General features: G+C 36.6%; 1 protein-coding gene across 4 annotated transcripts in view; it reads right to left on the bottom strand.

Annotated features, from left to right (window-relative positions):
• Positions 1-19561, bottom strand: part of UBR3 (ubiquitin protein ligase E3 component n-recognin 3) — a 364711-nt gene that overhangs the window by 296655 nt on the left and 48495 nt on the right. For 3 of the 4 annotated variants that reach the window (XM_037850484.1, XM_037850488.1, XM_037850485.1), the window contains exons 2-5: positions 10881-11020; positions 7985-8143; positions 1183-1326; positions 579-628 (exon numbers count right to left, since the gene is read on the bottom strand). In XM_037850484.1, coding sequence (XP_037706412.1) covers positions 579-628; positions 1183-1326; positions 7985-8143; positions 10881-11020 — 493 coding nt within the window. The remainder of the gene's footprint in view (positions 1-578; positions 629-1182; positions 1327-7984; positions 8144-10880; positions 11021-19561) is intronic. The other variant, XM_037850487.1, reaches the window with a different exon arrangement.

Below are 19561 nucleotides of genomic sequence, written 5' to 3'. Positions count from 1 at the left end.
ATCATAAAATACAGGAATGTTATAAAGGGTTTATTACAAATATTTATTATTAATAAATACCATAAAAATTGAAATTTCAAATTGATAGTCTTTTTTCCAGTATATTGCTTTTTTTAATAATCCTGACATAGATATAGATAGATAGATAGATAGATAGATAGATACATACATACATACATACATAGACAGATATACACTGCAACTTTAATATGACACTGGATAAACAGTTACATTTCATACTCTTTTAATAAACTATTCTAGGATTAGCTATGTATTTTTAAATAATTCTATTGCACACATGTCAATTACTTGGATAAATCTGATGGTATCTTGCTCATAGAAAAATCCTACACTCCTTCTATTGCCATTTTTCAATTGTGAAGAGAGAAATTAATTATAAACAAAAAGTAAAAATCTAGTTTTAGTCACTGTTCTATCACTAAGTCGTTGTGTGATCTTGGTTAAGTTAGCCTATTCTGAACTTCAGCTACCTTAAACTTAAACTATATAATACCTGCAAATCTGTGTAGTTCTAAAACTTTTTAATTCCATAAAAAAAATTTAACTTTAAATCTCACCTCATCTGAAGAATCCACTTGTCCCAATGTTCCTGTTGCACCCGCAAAACCTTTGAAGGGGGAAAAAACTGCTTTTCATAATTGATATACATTGCTTCACTTTAAAATTATTCCAAGACATACAAATACCAAAAAAACATATGCTTTGTTAGGTCAGGACAACTCGTTTTAAGAGTTATCTTGGCAGAGTTCACATCTCGAATAAATTTGGATCTAATAGTTTTATGCTTCAATAAGAAATCTTCAGTGAAAACTCAGAATTAATCATTATAATTGGCATTCCAGAAGGATTGCTTCTTTTTAGTTTTAATGCTTGGTTCAATAAAATATTGAGCTAGTAAAGTTTTGGGTAACCCTTGAAGAGCAATAGCTACATTTTTCATGAGTCATAACAAGAGCCTTATTAAATTAACTAAATTCCAACCAAGAACAATGCATTCCCTTCTTTGGCTGACCTATCCTTTCTTGTCTCTAAATTATCGTACTTTACTATTCTACTTACAAAGTATAACATTGTTCTTTGATAATGAGTAAAGTCTGAGGGTTTGTTGTCTCTTTTTTTTAATACAGAAAAGTTACTACTGTTCAAATTAAACAGACAAACCTTGAACTGCTAGAGTGCTAGTGCCAGCAGATGGTTCCTGCATACCGTAGACGAGCTTATCCTCAGGATATGTAAGTCCAGAGCTCTTCAAAGCAATAAGGTACTTTTCATGACTTTTCTTTGCACAAGCATTTTCTCCAAGACCTAATATTTAAAACAAATTTAAAAGTCAGAAAAAAAATCCATTCAATATCTAAGTATAGTTACCTCAGTAACTAATATGGATGTGTGTGTATAAAAATAGCTACTTAATGTCAGTCTTTGAATATCCTAATGGAGGAAGAACATTGGAAAGGGTAACATAAAATAGGTTCACATAATATTTTGGTGCTTATGTTTGGAATTAACAGTCCCAGAATACACAGCATGTTTAACAAATAGTAAGGTCTACTAAATAGTTGAGTGTCTAAAATAAGCCAGGGATTATATGTAAGGCAAACCAGGAGCAAATTAATAAGGGAAGTTCCCAGATATCAAGGAACTGTAAATTTAATGACAAAGAAAGGGAGAAAGATAATATAGTAGATGACAATTATGTAGCAGACTTCACCATTTGGTTGACAATCTGTGCTCTCCTAAAACGGAGCAGGCAGAGTTGGCCAAAGAGTACTTAGGAAAGGCTTCCTGGAGGATATAATGCCTGAGTGGAATTTTCAAAGGTAAGTCAGTGTTAGCCTAGTGCAGAAAGTTGTCAAAATTATTTCAGAAACGTAAAACAGCATGAGTAAGAACACAAAAAACTTTAAACTTTAAAATTATACCTCTTCTCTAATGGCAATTTTAAAACTATTAGGAAAAGATCATTAAAAGTTTCAAATATTACAACCGAAATTACTTTAAATTCTGGTTTTAAACAAGATTTTGATTATCACATTTGAAGAATTAAAAGTACAATTTTGGACTTCTGGGGAAGATGGCAGAGTAGGGAGCTCTAGAACTCAGTCCTTCAACCAGAACAACTATTAAATAGGCAGGAATTGTGTGAAACAACTATTCTGAAACCCCAGAGGCCAGAAGAACACTGGGGTTCTATACAGCATCCAGGAACAGCAGGAGGAAGAGTGATAAATTACGGTAAAGAACTGTAAATTGCTCTCTGGCACAGCAGCTACAGTGCCCATCCACCACCCTCAAGGCAGCGCACTGATGAGTCCAGTCACTGGCTAGCTTGCTAGTGACAAAAAGGGACGTAAAAATTCTCCTCCCCAAGAAGAGGGGTGGGCACAGCCAATCGCTGATCACAGCTTTTGATTAAGGAATTCAGATGACTGGATCCTGGCTCTGAGGGCAGCTATTGTTTAAACCTGCCCCAGCCAAAGGCAGCAAGAGCCATTGTTTCAACTCCCCTGTGATAAAGGCAGTTTCAACCCTCCCCAGACATGAGCAAAGGCAGTGGAGATGTAAAGAAAAAGCATTTCCTTGGGGTACAGAGGATAGTTAGCGGAAGGGTTGCATCTACTGGGCAGGCCAGGAAACTCAGCTTTGAGAAGCCATCAGAGATTTTGGTGCCCATCTTGATCCCCTCTCCAGGGCACTTTGGAGCCAGTATGCGCCCCCTTCGTGGGTCCCTGGCCCTGTGTTGGCTGGGAAAGACCAAATTGGGAAAGTCCTCTCCAAGGTGAGTATCCTCCAAGAATTTGCCCTCCAGGGAAAAGCAGTCTTGAGACAAAAAAAAAAAAAAAAAAAAAGAAAGACAAAAAATGGAAGTTAAAGAACTATAGAGGCAGTCAGTCTGGGACAAAGGCCTGACAGTTTCAAATACCCGGGAGAGGGAAGTCTGTCTTTTGGGAAGGAGAGGGGACAACCAAACTCCTGTAAATAGAGAAACTCAAAAAGAATAACAAGCAAAAGCTCAGGACAAGACAGAGGCCCAGCAAGACGGGAAATACCTGAACACTGCATTCGCCTTGGGCAGGCCTTCCTGATAGGAGGGCTGAAGCTCAAGACAATCTCTGTCTTATCATCAGCTGGTTACAAAATCAAGAAGGAGACATCTCAGGGAATAAATCCCAGAGTTAACATTTTAAAATATACAGTGTGCAACAAAAGACAAGCAAACAAACAGGAAATGTTGGCTCACCTAAAGGAAGAGGATAGAGATAGAAAACACCAATGAAGAAAACAAGAAGGTGGACATACTGAACAAAGCCTTTAACAAAAGATATTAAAATATCTCAAGGAGATGCAGGAAAGTACAGAGAAAGAATTAAAGCATATAGGAAACCAATGAATGAGTAATATGAGAAATTTAATAAAGGGAAAGAAATTTTTAAAAGGAACCAAACAGAACTATTTGAGTTGAAGAGCACAATAACTGAGATGAAAATGCCCAAGAGGATTTCAAAAGCAGATTGGGGTGGCAGAAGAAAGAATCAGTGAACCTGAAGACAAGATACTTGAAATGAGTCAGGATGAAGAGCAGAGAGAAAAAAGAAAATAGCCTAAGACAGCTATGGGACACCATCAAGTGCACCAAATAATGACTAAGAAATAATGACAGAGAACTTCCCAAATATGTCAAAAGATGTGACTATGCACATCAAGTAGCCCAGAGAACACCAAAACAGGATAAACATGAAGAAAAATACACCCCATCATATACTGATTACTTTATCGAATGCAAAGGACAAGGTGAGAGTTCTGAAAGATGCAACAGAAAAGCAACATGTTACATACAAGAGAGTCCCAATTAGATTAAGTGCTGATTCCTCATCAGAAACCATGGAGGCAGAAGGCAGTGGGGTGAAATACTTTTGTGCTGAAGGAAAACAACAGACACCAACGGACACCAACTGCTCTCTCAAAAATGAGGGCGAGATTAAGACATTCTCATATACACAAAAACTAAGGGAGTTCAACACCACTTGACCACCCCTATAAGAAATGCTAAAGGAAGTTCTTCAGACTGAAAGAAAAGGACACTAGATAGTGGTTCAAAACAGCATAAAGAAATAAAGACCAACAACTTCCAGGAAGATGGTGGAGTAGGTGAGGCAGAACGGGTTTCTCTTACATGAAAGTAACTAGAGAGGGGTTGGAGGAAGCCCAGGACCTCAGTTTTGGGCTGTCACCGGCCACAGAGGGTCCCGCACATTATGTGGAGGAGATAATGACAAAAACGCGAGAGAGACAGCACCTCAAGGGATGGGGTGAGTTTGCTCCAGTTGGGAAGCAGCCCCTTGGGCTGGCAGTGGTGAGATGACCTCCAGGCAAAGGAGTGAGCAGCAGCTCTCTACTCCCATGTACCTACCTTGGCAGTTAGAGGTGATCCTCCACAGCCAGAAGGCCGGGAGCGCCTGTGAAGGAACCCAGGAGGCAGAATTTGCTCTACCCCCAAGGAAGTCCAGAGGGGTACACCAGCAAGAGGCAGGGAAAGGAGATGGTGCCATACTGACAATCACAAGCCCCTCCCACCCCCAGAGACTCACAGGAGCACAGCAGGCAGGGAGCAGGGCACATTCCATCTTCAGGGTGTCCTTGAGTGGACTTCCTACCTAACTGCTGTTTCTTCTACCCACAGCACAGCCCCAGGGCAAGCAGTCCCTAGAGTACACAGAGAAGCAGTGCACTGACTGATTCCCCAGCCGGTTTGGACTCCGTCCACTGCACCAATGAAGTTTTAGGAAAGTTGGCTTGAAAGAACCATTTCCTGGTAGGAGTGGGAAACTGCACTCAAGCAAGCTATAGTTCAAAAGTGCCACCTACTGGTAGGATTGGAAAACTGCATTCCAGCAAGCTGTAGTTCTCCCAAATTATATTTAAAAAGCTCAAAGAATCCTGCATTTCCCAAAATAATCTTATCAAGACAAGCAAATGCCCCAAAGCCAACAGAAAATCACAAAGCACTTGAAGAATCTAGAAGATACGGACAAGCCAAATGAACAAGTTAAAAAGCCAGAGGAGACACAAAATTTGGAGCAATTAATTTAAGAAGTACAAACAAATCTCCAAAACAACTTTAACAAGATGGCTAAAGACATAAAGGAAATCAAGAAGACTGTAGAAAAGCACAAAAAACAATCTGAAAGCATAAACAAAAAAATAACAGACTTTATGGAAATAAAAGACATTGTGGATCAAATTTAAAATATACTAGAGACACACAACAGCAGATTTAAAGAGGAAGAACAAAGAATAGGTGAACTAGGGTAATCAAATGTGAATGCACAGATGAACAAATGGTGAAAAAAATCGAAAAATGTGAAATGCCTGTCAGAGAAATGATGGACAACATGAAGCAAACATAAGAATCATTGGTCTCCCAGAAGGAGAACAGATGGGTAAAGATCTAGGAAGAGTGTTTCAAAACATAGTTGGGGAAAACTTCCCAATCCTTCTAAACAACATAAATATGCAAATCAAAATGCCCAGTGAATTCCAAATAGAATAAATCTAAATAAATCTACTCTGAGATATATACAGATTAGACTGTCAAATGCTGAAGAGAAGGAGAAAGTTCTGAAAGCAGCAAGAGAGAAGCGATTCACCATATACAAGGGAAACAACATACTGAATACACAGCACATGCCATGGAGTACTGAATACACAGCGGGCAACCTGGAGGTGGGAAGGCAGTGGTATGACATATTTAAGATTCTGAAAGAGAAAAATTGCCAGCCAAGAATGCTTTATAAATTTTTAAATTGAGAGAGTTTAAAATTTTCTCAAACAAATGCTGAGACAATGTGTGAACAAGAGACCTGCCCTACAAGAAATACTAAAGGGAGCGCTACCAGCTGAGAAAAAAAAGAAAGAAGAGAAAGGTCCAGAGAAGAGCACAGAACTGAAGATTATTAGTAAGGGTAACTTAAAAGGAAAAAAAAAAAAAAAGAGAGAGAGAGAGAGAGAGACAGGGAGGGAAAAAACAGATCTAACAACTAAAAACCAAAGGATAAGATGGCTGGTACAATAACTCCCTTCACAGTAATAACAGTGAATGTGAATGGATTAAACTCTCCAATTAAAAGATACAGACTGGTAGAACAGATTAAAAAGTATGACCCATCGATATGCTGTTTACAAGAGACTCATCTAAGACCCTGTGACACAAAGAGACTGAAAGTGAAAGGATGGAAAAAAGTATTCTACACAAACTGCAAATAAAAGCAAGCTGTGGTAGCTATACTAATAGCAGACAAAATAGACTGTAAATGCAATGATATCATAAGAGACAAAGAAGGACACAATATATTAATAAAAGGGACAATTCACCAAGAAGAAATAACAATCATAAATGTTTACATACCCAATCAGAGTTCCAAAATACAAGAGACAAGCATTGGGTAAACTGAAGGAAGCAATAGACATGTCTACAATAACAGTGGGAGACTTCAATACATCACTCTCTTCTACAGATAGAACTAGACAGAGGACCAATAAAGAAATTGAGAACCTAAACAATACAATAAATGAATTAGACTTAACAGACATATATAGATCATTACATCACCAGGTACCAGGATATACATTCTTCTCTAGTGCCCATGGAACATTTTCCAGGATAGGTCATATGCTGGGACACAAAAAAAGTCTTAATAAATTTTAAAAGATTGAAATTATTCAAAGCACATTCTCTGACCACAATGGAATGCAACTAGAAATCAATAATCATCAAAGAACCAGATCTTTCACAAATATATGGAGGTTAAACAGCACACTCCTAAACAATTTGTGGGTCAAAGAAGAAATCGCAAGAGAAATTGGTAAATATCTAGAGATAAATGAAAACAAGAACACAACATATCAAAACCTGTGGGATGCAATGAAGGCAGTGCTGAGAGGGAAATTTAAAGCTCTAAATGTACATATCAAAAAGCAAGAAAGAGCTAAAACCAAAGACCTAACCAAACAATTGAAGAGGCTACAGAATGATCAGCAAACTAACCCTAAAGCAAGTAGACAAAAAGAAATAACAAAGAATAAATCAGAAATAAATGATCTGGAGAACAAAAAATCAATAGATAGAATAAATAAAACCAAAAGCTGGTTCTCTGAGAAGATAAACAAGATTGACAGACCCTTAGCTAGACTGACAAAATCAAAAAAGAGAGAAGACCCAAATAAATAGAATCAGAAATGAGAAGGGGATAATTATTATAGATCCCGAAGAAATTAAAAAAAAAAAAAATCATAAGAAGATACTATGAACAACTGTATGCCAACAAACTAGACAATTCAGAGGAAATGGACAATTTCCTGGAAACACATGAACAACCTAGACTGACCAAGAAGACTTCAACAAACCAATCACAATCAAAGAGATCCAATTAGTCATCAAAAGTCTACCTGAAAATAAAAGATTTTTAAATAATTGATATATCTCTTGCACTATAAATTTGAGGTGTAAACACTATTAAGCATTTGTATAACAGTATATCATGAACACACATATTCACCAATTCTAAGTTTTATAACTTAAAATCTATGTTATTATAAAAGGCTAAACCATACAACCCAAAATTTAGAATACCAAAACTGAAGACACAGAAGTGGCTGTTATTACTGTTTGCGGAGGGAGCATAATATGATATGTCACACTACAATGTCAGACTACGTTAGGAGACCTGGGTTCTAGTACCAACTCCACCATAAATTGGTTATGATGTCTTAACCAGGTCACTTAATTTTTCTGTGGGTCACTTTCCTCATCTATAAAATAAGAAGTTCTCTTAATAACTTCCAGCTTTAGGGTTCTATGAAAAATATACTTCTTATTTTTAAGTTCTAAAATATACAACTTCTTATGATTACAGTAATATAAGTAAAGTATAATAACTTTCTCCTATTCTAATATTTTACTCACCAGAAGTCAGCTCTTTGTAGTTTTGTTGGTTTGTCAAAACCTGAGTAAGAACAGACCGCATTGCTCCTCCCATTTTAGTTAGGTCTTCCAAAAAGGAAATTTGAGGTTCCAAAAGCTGAAGGACTTTATTGAGGTCTTTTTCTGATGGTACATCTGCTGCTAAAAAAATAGATAATAATAATTAAGGGTAACTTTCTTTCAAATATTCTGCTAAGAATAACAGTATATTATTATTCTTTTAAAATTATAATGGCTTAGATGACAGTATTTCTTAATCAAAGAAAGTCACTATAAGAACTCTGTTTAGAAAGTTGGTATCAGCATAGCACCCGACCTAGGGCAGAGTTGCTCAGAAATTCAGTTCCTTAAGAAAAAGCAGACAGAAAAAGGAGGAGATGACCCATAAGGTATTAAACACTAAATTTGTATAAGAAGCATTAGAGTTGAGGGTCCTAAATTTTGAGATATATAAATGTAAACATAAATCATTTCAAAATAGGATAGTGTTTAGGAAAAAGTTAAAATCACTCCCTAGAATAAAAGAAGACAGAATTCAAATATATTGAGAATAGTATAAGAACATTAGGACAAAATTATATCAGCTGTAAATTTAAACCTGTATAGCAAATATCCCATCCCCAACATGTTCCAAAAATACAGACTCATTCTAGCTAAAGACCAAAGCAACTTAAATGAAAGATAACCGTTTTCATAAACCTAAATATTTTACTAAAAAGAAAAAATAAAAAACAAGGCAAGATACGTCTATTAGAGCTAAAGGGAGAGATAAGAAACTTGGACAATAACTTAAAAAAGAATATTAAAGATGAAAAGAAAAAGATATTTTAGAGAAATTGAGGTCTAAAAGGAAGAAGCAAATGGAGAGATTTAGAGTTATTCAAAATTCGTTAAAAGAACAAAGCATATAAGGGAGCAAACAGGGGTCCTGTGTGCCTAGGGAAGGGGACATCAAGTTCATTCAACATTTATTCAGCCTGTACCATACTAAAGGCACAGAGAAGCAAAACTCAATAAGACATAATTCTTGCTCCCAAGAAACTCATGACCTAGTTCAAAGATGATGTGAGGATAGAACTCGATTAGATAACCTTGAATCCTGGGACCCAAATCAAAAAAAAAAAAACATTACTTACTCACTGGAAAACTAATACTGTATATTATTCATCTTTGCATTTTCCCCCAATGAGTTATACAGTCACATAGTAGGTGTTTAATTACTGTTTGTTCTTTGTTTCCAGAGCTCTGACATGAGCACTGAAAATGTTCTAAGGATTTGTACAGCAAATTGAGAAGTGGAACTTAAGGCAAATGTCAAACCACAAGATCTCTGGCTTCCATTACCTTGGATTAGATGATTCCAAGTCCTTTTTTTAATTTGAAACAGTGTTCTCTATACAAAGTAATACAGTATTTTTTGTACAGACAGTAGAAACTTGTGCTGAGCACAAGTGATAATATAAAAAGAAATAAAGAGGAAAACTTCTTGAACTTTAAGATCATGAAGTTCATCTGTAGACAAAAAAAATGTGCTTCCATTCATTCTTTCATGTTTTCAGACAACAGTAACAGATAATTACCACAATTATACACTTATGTCATCTACTTTTTATAACTGCTAAATGTCATTAAAGGAAAAAATAAACATAATAAACTTCTGTGTAGATATTATTTGATTTAACTAATGGTAAATTATAAGTTTCTCATAATATATGATTTCTAATCATTACTTTTCTAAAATAGTTCATTTGTAAATTCCCAAAAAGTCTGTTAAGTAGTTTATGAGAAAATGCAGAAGGCAATTTCAATAATCCAGCTGGTATCTGTTGCCTTCATTCCAAAGAGATAGCAGTTTGAGACTAAATTAAAACAACATTTCTTCCTGTATTTTAAGACACATACTCTGAGAGGAGAAGCACTTAAGAAAAGATTGTACCTTTTGCTTAAAATGTAGAAATAAGAAATAATGGTTTGCTCACAATAAAGACAGCAAGACAGTTTTAGAAAGGATGAAGACGTTATATATTTCTTCACATTTTAAGGATGAGGGACAGAGAGGAAAAATGTGTGCCACAGTTTCAAACTGAATTCATAAGATTATTTATAGTATTAAATAACTTAATCTCTAAAAATAATGCAAAATGCTTACCCATTATATGATAAAAATGCAGGTGTCATTAAAAAGGTAAAGTATATTATAAGAAGTTAATGAATTTCTACCATACCACTAATTGATATCTGCAATTCACAATGTCAGACTAAGAACTTTAAGAGATAAACCTAAACCCAAATATTTAACTAAAGCAAATTAATCAAGATTGTGACTAAATCTTAAAAAGTAAGAAGAGTGACTATAATTTGAACCTTTCTCTTCCCCTTTTTAATACTAGCATAATGCTTAACCAGTATATTCTGTCAGTAACATGAAGAATGAGAAATTTGACATTCTCATAAGCTATATGGAAAGTAATAAAGATCTATAAAGACCTCTACTCACACACAAAAAAGGTAAGATTGGCAAAATAGTAGTTTATCTTCTAAAAACCTAATTTAAATTGGAGCATTCCAGGACTTCTTAATTCTGCTCTATCATCATATGATCACAAATAAAACCACTTTAACCCCATAAAATGATTATTTCCTCTTCTACAAAACGCCAAAAAAGTCTAATCAAAAACATCTAAGACCCAGGACCATAAAGCACCAGATGAGGTATCTATGAAGTTAAATGATTGATTTTTAGTGTTTTTAGTATTTTTGTTTAGTCTGTATTTTAACAGTCATCTCATGAAAAATATTAAGCAAAAAACAATATCTGAAAGTTAAAACTTTAATTGGGATTTAAAAGAGTACTAATAAAGACTGTATTAGGACATACCTGGTTCATTATAGCCTTCTCTTAAGTACTGAATAAGACAAAAAATAAATCGTGGAAGAACAAACTCAGACATCATCAGTAAGTCTTTGGGGACACAGGGAATATTTGAACTTGATTTAATTTGATGCCTTTTGCAAAACCTGTAATATGAAAAAGAAAAATTAAGAGTGATTTCTAATCTGCCAAGAATATATTATTTCTATTCACAATATTCATAAAAAGAATTCATAACATTAACAAAACCAATAAATAAATCCCATCTTAAGGCACCAAGTTAAGAGAATGTAATTTAACTAATCTTTACATTAAAAATGGTGCTGAAGGAGCTTTTTCCTAGTAAAAGTTAGGTTCCAACTAGAATAAAAAAAGAAAACCTCATTACAGAATTTATATTACTTTCAAGTACTACTTTATTACTGCCACACTTGTATAAACCATTAAGTACAAATTGATCAATTCCCAAGAACTTGTATTTTCCATTCATTGTTTCAATTATTTCTAAGTTATATTAATGAATAGTAAATGATCTACATACATGAAGTTTGTTTTATGAGTTTATCCTCTTACATGTGTAACATGCTTTGCTGGTTTGAATGTATTATGTCCCCCAGAAAAAGCCATATTCTTTGATGCAATCTTATAGGGCAGATACATTAGTGGGGATTAAGTTGGAACATTTTGATTAGGTTGTTTGCATGGAAATGCGCCCCACCCAACCGTAGGTGATAACTCCAATGAGATAATTTCCATGGAGGTGTGGCCCCACCCATGCAGGGTGGGCCTTGATCAGTGGAGCCATATAAATGGGCTGACAAACAGAAGGAACTCAATGCAGCTGTGAGTGACATTTTGAAGAGGAGCTATAGCCTAGAGGGACACTTTGAAGAAAGCACAGGAGCTGCAGATGAGAGACATTTTGAAGATAGCCTTTGAAAGCAGACTTGCTCGGGAGAAGCTAAGAGAGGACAAACACCCCAAATGCAACTAAGAGTAACATTTTTGAGGAACTGCAGCCTAAAGAGGAATGTCCTGGGAGAAAGCCATTTTGAAACCAGAACTTTGGAGCAGATGCTAGCCACATGCCTTCCCAGCTAACAGAGGTTTGCCGGACACCATTGGCCAACCTCCAGCGAAGGTACCCGATTGCTGATATGTTACCTTGGACACTTCATGGCCTTAAGACTGTAACTGTGTAACCAAATAAACCCCCTTTAATAAAAGCCAATCCATCTCTGGTGTTTTGCATTCTGGCAGCATTAGCAAACTAGAACAGATTTTGGTACCAGAGAAGTGGGGTGCTGGTGCTGCTGAGTTTGCAAATGTCAAACATGTTGGAATGACTTTTTAAATGGATACGGGGAAGGTTCTGGAAGAATTGTGAGGCGCTCAATAAAAAAGGCCTAAACTGCTTTGAAGAGACTGTTTGTGGAAATATGGACTCTAAAGATACTTTTGATGAGGACTTGAGCAGAAATGATGAATGTGTTGTTGCAAACTGGAAGGAGGGCGATCCTTGTTTTAAAGTGGCAGAGAATTTGGCAAAATTGAGTCCTGGTGTTGGATGGAAGGCAAAATTTGAAAGCGACAACCTGGAATATTTAGTTTATGAGATCTCCAAGCAAAATATAGAAGTAGTAGCCTGGCTTCTACTTGCAGCTTATAGTAAAATGTGACAGGAGAGACATAAACTTAGAACTGAACTCTTAGGTTCAAAGAAACCAGAAGCTGATGGCTTGGAAAATTACGGGCTTCCAGGGGGTGGAATCCCAGAAGCTACAGCCCAATGTGAGGATGCAACCAAACACAGAGCCCAGCCACCATTTCAGGACAAGCCAAGATTGGAAAAGGAGTTAAGCAGAAAGGATTTGTGGAAAGTCCTGTTGTCTGATGGCTTTGACCCCTGCATGCTTCATGCGAAGCCAACAGAATTTTTGCGAGATCTTTATAGACAGAGCTGTTGCCGGTCTGGACTGGAGAAGACAGACAAGGAACAAATTGAAGGAAAAATTTCTTCAAAGACAGAGCCATGGTGGTTGAGGTCTGGAGTCAAGAGGTCTCAGGCTGGGAGAGCAGAGCGGAAAGGGTGAGTTTGCCCTGGAGACTGAGGGTGGGCATTCCGCCTCGATGCTCTGGAAGAGTTTTGCCACCCCAGGTCCCAAAGAGGGTGGAACACATTCTCAGGGAATTGGGGAGAGCCTGGCTGCCATGTCACTGTTCTGAAGGGGTTGAGCGTGTGCCCCAGAGATGGAAGGGAATCCGGGTGCTGCCCCGATGTTTGAAGCGGGTGAGGCCGAAAAGGTGCTGTTCCCAATGTGTGGATATGTTAGAATACTCACCCCAGCATTTGGAGAGGAAAGGGCTGCCGCAAAGGCCCTTAGGAAGGGTTAGACGCTCGCTCTCTCAAGACCCAAGGATGTAATGTCGTTCTGTTAATGACTCTCAGACTTTGAAATCTAACGGAGTTTGTCCTGCAGGTTTTAGGAACTGTTTTGGTCCTGTGAACCCTGTTTTCCTTACTGTTTCTCCTTGTGGCAATGGGAATGTTTATCCTATGAATGTCCCTCCTTTGTATACGGGAAGCACATAAGTTGTTCTAAGTTTACAGGTACAGAGCCTGAGGGGAATTTTACTTTAGGAGAGACCACGCCTATAATTGCTTTTGATGGGATCTTGTACCTACCTATTGTTACTGAAATGATTTAAGTTTTTGTGATATTGTGATGGGATGAATGTATTTTGTATTTGGAAAGAATATGTTACCTTGGACACTTTATGGCCTTAAGACTGTAACTGTGTAAACAAATAAACCCCCTTTCATAAAAGCCAATCCATCTCTGGTGTTTTGCATTCCAGCAGCATTAGCAAATTAGAACACATGCATTCCTTCTAATCTTGTTTATACTCATTTTAAAGTATGACTCGTGTACCAGATCAAAAATGAAGTAAGCTACTCTCGAGTCACAATCCAAATAATCTTAAGTTACTTTGTAGTCAAACACAAAAAAACCACACTAAACCTATAAAATGCCTAGAAATAACTTATTTAAAACAGTACAAAAACAATGTTAGATTGAAAACAAAAGATCCGAATGGAGAAAAACTACCTTCCCAAACGGAAAAACTCAAAAAAAATTTTTAAGTCAGTGTCCCCCCTCCAACTTAATGCATTAGATTTAAATTCCAATGGACTAAATTCACAAACCAATATTAAAGTTCAAATGGAAGAGCATATATGTGAATAAATAAGTAAACTTGAAAAAAAATGATTAATGACGATGAACTGGACCTTAAAATGTAGTACAAAGCTACTGTAATTAAACACTGTGGCAATATGGTAGTATCAAAGGACCACAGCAGAACCCAGAAACAGACTACACAAATCTGTGAATTTAATATATGATAGGTATACAATCTCAATTCAGTGTGGCATGGAGAAGACTTTCAATAAGTTGTTTAAGGACAACTGATCATCTAGCTTATACCATATCTAAAATATATTCCAAATGTCATAAGTTATCTGTAGAAAAAGGTAGCAAAAAGAAAATAAACTATTGCCCTACATTATCCTGGGGCATGGAAGACCTCACTAAGTATGGTGTGAAATCAGGAAGCCATAAAAGTAAGAAAAAATTGACTACATAAAGCCAAAAGCTTCTATGCAGAAGACAATGGCAAACTGGAAAAATTATTTAAAGTCTGTCAACAGATAAAAGGTTAATATCTATGATCTATGAATTCTCACAAATGAATAATAAAAAGAAAATAATACAATAGAAAAATCAGCAAGGTCATAAACAATTCACAAAAGAAATATTGAGTGGTCAATAAACATATGAAAAGATGCTCAAGTTCTCTAATAATCAAAGCAAAGAACTGTATTAAAACAAAAAATAAGGAACTAGAAAACAACCATTTTGCAATACATACTGAAATACCTGAACCATGCAATAGTCATCACTAGATGAAGCCATTATAGGAATACTTGAGGGGAAATTTTCTACTTGGAGATCAGACTATTATATCCTTATCAATCTTGGCATCAATGAAAGTGAAAAACCCAAACATTGTGATGCATGTCAAGTACACAGCACCCTTTATGAAGTGTTCTTACCAAACAAGTTGAGCAAAGCCTCAGTGAGCTGTGGGATAATTACAAACAGTCTTACATTATACGGGAGTCCCAGAAAGAAGAGGGGGGAACAGAACAAATATCTGAAGAATTAATAGCCAAAATTATTCCAAATTTGTTGAAAACCGTAAAATCCAAGATGATCAACAAACTCTAAGCAGAATAAACACTTAAAAAAAAAAAAATCCATGTCAAGACATACCATAATCAAATTGCTGAAAACCAATGATAACAAGAAAATCTTCAAAGCAGACAGAAGAAAAAGATACATCATATAAGGAGAAAAAAAGATACAAATAACAGTAGACACCTCATCAGAAACTATGCAAGCCAGAAGACAATGAAGAGAAATCTTTAAAACACTGAATGGGAAAAAAAAAAAAAAAAATCCATCAATCTAGAATCCTTAATCCAGAGAAAATACCAAAAAACTGAGGATAAATAAAACTTCAGACAAATAAAAACTGGGAGAATTTACTGACATACTACAAGAAATGTTAAAAGGAAGCTTTTCAAAGATCCCTATGGTAAGCCCACATGGCAAAAAACCTGTCAACAGCCCTATAAGTAACCTACTTTAAAAGTGGATCCTGCAGCCCCAGCATGCCTTCAGAAGACTGCAGGCTGCACAAAAATCTTGACTACAACCTCTTAAGAGACCCTAAACCAGAACAACCAGCTAGGCCACTTTTGAATTTCTGGCCCATAAGAACCATGAGATAAAAAAGTGCCTGATGTTTTAGGCTGCTAAATTTTGAGATAATTTGTTACACAGCAATATGGTAACTACTAAAAACACTATCAACCAGACCTAATTGATAGAACATTCTATTCTACAACAGCTGAATTTATTTACTCATTTTGTTGTACATAAAATATGTCTCAATAAATTTAAGAAAAAAATAACATTACACAAAGTATGTTTTCAGACCACAGTGGAATTAAACTGGAAATCAATAACAGAAACGTATCTTTAAAATTCCCCCAAATTTGGAAATTAAATAGTATACCTCTAAACAACACATGGACGAAAGAAGAAATAAAACTACACTGATTTAGAGCCTTAGAACTGTAAATCTGTAACCTAATAAACCTCATTTATAAAACATACCACATATGTGGACAATCTGGCAAGAATCTATCACAAGTATAAATGCACATCCATTTTGCCCAATAACTCAAAGGAAATTAGAGTCAGAATATCCTAATTTCTAATCTGGAACTCTTCTTCACATACCTATGAAGACATTTTCTCAAACCACAACCAAAGAATGGATTTTCTTACTATATCCAAACGAAAGAGGCAAGCTGGAAGATGGAAACTAGCCAAAATAATAAAATATTGTAATTCCCTGAATTTCCAATGTTTTGAAGAAATAATCAGAAAGACCATCAAAATCAGAGGTGATTCAAAGAATCTAGGCTCCATGGTCCTTCTAATTAAACAACGACTTAATAAAATGACAATTTATATTGGTTTAAGAATCTAACATATATATTTTAATACCAGCAATAATGACGAATCTTTCTAACCTTCCTTATCTCACTGCATAATCCCTTAATATTCTCCCTAGCTTTTTTCAGTCTTAAAAAAAACCCTTCATCACCTTGAGATTTTATAGCTATATTAGCTTGAATTCATTTTAAATTAGAACTAGGGTGATATAAAATAATTATTGGCACCATATATTCCATTACTTAAAGTGGAAGGTGATACATGAATGCTTGTTTTACTACTATTCTTTAAACTGTACAGATACATTTTAATTACCTTCCTTATGTACATAAATTTCATTTTATAAAAAATACTTCTTTTTTTTTTTCTTGTTATTGTTACTAAAATATACCATCTACCAATGGATACTTAAAAGCCCCCTGGCCAGAATTTCTTATCTCCCTCCCTCCCTTCCACACAAAGGCATGCAGGTTTCAAAGAAACCAAGAAGCTTTACAGAAAAAAAAAATAATGTATTTACATTATATGTACAAAAACATCTTTGTAACTGCCTGATAAGAATACCCCATTCATAGCTTATAATCAACCCAGATCAGTTGTTCCTAGACAAAATGGGAAATCTCCAAAAATGGCCTGTCCCACTCTTCTCTATTAACCTTGTTCACCTGTTCTCCCTCCTGGGTTCCGTATTTCAGCAAATGGTAACACCATTTTCTCAGACATCCATATAGGACGACTCCTCCTCACCTCTCAAACTAGAATCCAGATGGTTAAGTGGTCGTTAGTTCTGCTTAAATTATAATACAAAAGGCAGTAAAATAAAGCCCAAAATACATCTATTGAAATTTTATACTCTTTCATTGTACTTTGGTTTGGATGAGGTCTCAAATTAATTATGATTAATAGTTATGCACATGTTTTAATAATTTTACTTGGTCAACAAAGGACAGATATTTCTAAATCCACAAAAATCCATGGCTCTGTTATAAAAGTCAACCGTTTTTTTCTTAAAAGACAAAATAGTAAGCATTTAGGTTCTGCGGGCCATACAGTCTCTGTCATAACTACTCAAGTCCACCTTTGTAGAGTGAAAGGAGCCACATAAATAAGTGAGGTTGTGGTCCAATAAAACTTTATTTACAAAAAGAAGAGGCCAACTCACAGTTAGCAGTTTGTCAACCCCTGTTCTAGGCGATCCAAAGGATGTACAGTCATAGAATAGTAAACACAGAAGTCTACTTGACCCATTAATCAAATTAGTCTATGAATCCACTGATCTATTAATCAAATGGGGTCAGTACCCTTAGATTGTAAGGAAAGAGTTTAAAGCCCAGGGCTCTGAATCAATGGTTCAAAGGTGTAAGGTATATCTCAGAAACAAAATGAAGAGCTGATAGTTAATAATCTCAAAGGTTTCCGCCAAAATTAAAATGTTATGTGCCCATTTGCAAATACACAGTCCATGCAGCCAAAAACAGAACTTCAAAATTTAAGAGGAAAATTGACATAACCGCAAGAAGAAAGAGACCAATTCACAATTATAACTGGAGACTTTGATACGTCTGTCAGTATTAATAGAACAAGTATACAGAAAATCAATAAGAATACACAAGACTTAAACAACACCAACTTGACCAAATTGACATTTATAAAACACTTCACCTAACAAGAGAATAATGTTGTGCATGCAATATTCACCAAGATAGATCACATTCTCTGGGCTATAAAAGAAATCTAAACCATTTTAAATGAATTAATATCATGTAAGTATGTTCTCTGAGGTAGAAAGCCGGGAATTACGTGGGCCAGACACCAGAGAGCAATCTGACTTCGGGCATACTTCATACAACACTCACAAACGCGTGGAACAGCTGAGATCAGTGAAATCTATAAGTTCTCGTGGCCAGGGGACCTGTGACTCTCCCTGCCAGACTCAGTCTCATGGGAGGAGGGGCCGACGATGCTGGGAACGAGGAGGGAGAACTGCAGTTGTGGCTCTGACTGAAAACTCAGGCTGCTGATCCAAACTCCAAACATAGATGGACTGAGATCAGACACCGGAGAATCCCAGAGCAGTCAGCCTGGCGGAGAGGAGAGAGGGCTAGCAAAAACAGCAAAAAAAAACACCAAAAATAAAAACAGAGACTTTTTGGAGTACTGATGAACATAGAATGGAGAAGAGCAGGGCTCAAATGGAGTCAGGCTCATACCTAAACCCAAGATCAAGTTTCCTTGTCTGAAGAGCCGGTTTCCCTGCTTTCCTCATTGTTCCTTAATAGCCCTACTCTCCTTGTCTCTTAGTATTTCAATAACCCACAAGATCTGCAAGGGGCGTCCTTCTTTTTTTTTTTTTTTATCTTTTTCTCTTTTTCTAAAACAATTGCTCTAAGAAGCCCTTTAAAGAAAGCCTAAAAGACTCACAATTTGGGCCCCAACAAGAACAGAGCTAAGAGTGCTCTGAGACACAAAGCAAAAAGTACAGTGGCTGAGAAAATTCACTAAACACCACAACTTCCCAAGAAAAGGGGGGTGTTCCCTTACAGCCATCTTCCCGGTGGGCTGGGAACGCTCCTGTCTGGTGCCAGCGCCACAGCCCAGAGCTGCCCCAAACAACCCAGTGTGATGGGAAGCGTTTCCAACAACACACGCACAAGCCACAATATCGGACATGGACAATAGCCTTTCCCGCACCCTCAGCTAACTGTTCCGGAGCTGGGAACGCGGAGCTATGTGAAAAGGGGGAAATTAACACACCCCATTCAGCCATCCTTTTAGCAGACTGGGAATGCCCCTACACAGCCCTGCAGCCCAGAACCTCCCTTGGGGGACAGTGCTCACCTGTGACGTAGCACAGTCGTCCCTCAGCAGAGGACCTGGGAGTGCACGGCTTGGAAGAGGGACCCACTCGCAAGTCCCAGGGACCATATGCCAATACCAAGGACTTGTGGGTCAGCAGCAGAGACAAACTGTGGCAAGACTGAACTGAAGGATCAAACTATTGCAACAGCTTTAAATCTCCAGGAACACCTGGGAGATCTGATTATTAAAGCCACCCCCCATCCCTAACTACTCAGACACACAACCCATATGCAGGGC

The sequence above is a fragment of the Choloepus didactylus genome, chromosome 9, assembly GCF_015220235.1.
Source record: "Choloepus didactylus isolate mChoDid1 chromosome 9, mChoDid1.pri, whole genome shotgun sequence".
In the NCBI taxonomy this organism is placed as follows: Eukaryota; Metazoa; Chordata; class Mammalia; order Pilosa; family Megalonychidae; genus Choloepus; species Choloepus didactylus.
Note: the sequence above shows the minus strand (reverse complement) of the source record. Positions and strands in the feature narration are given on the sequence as shown.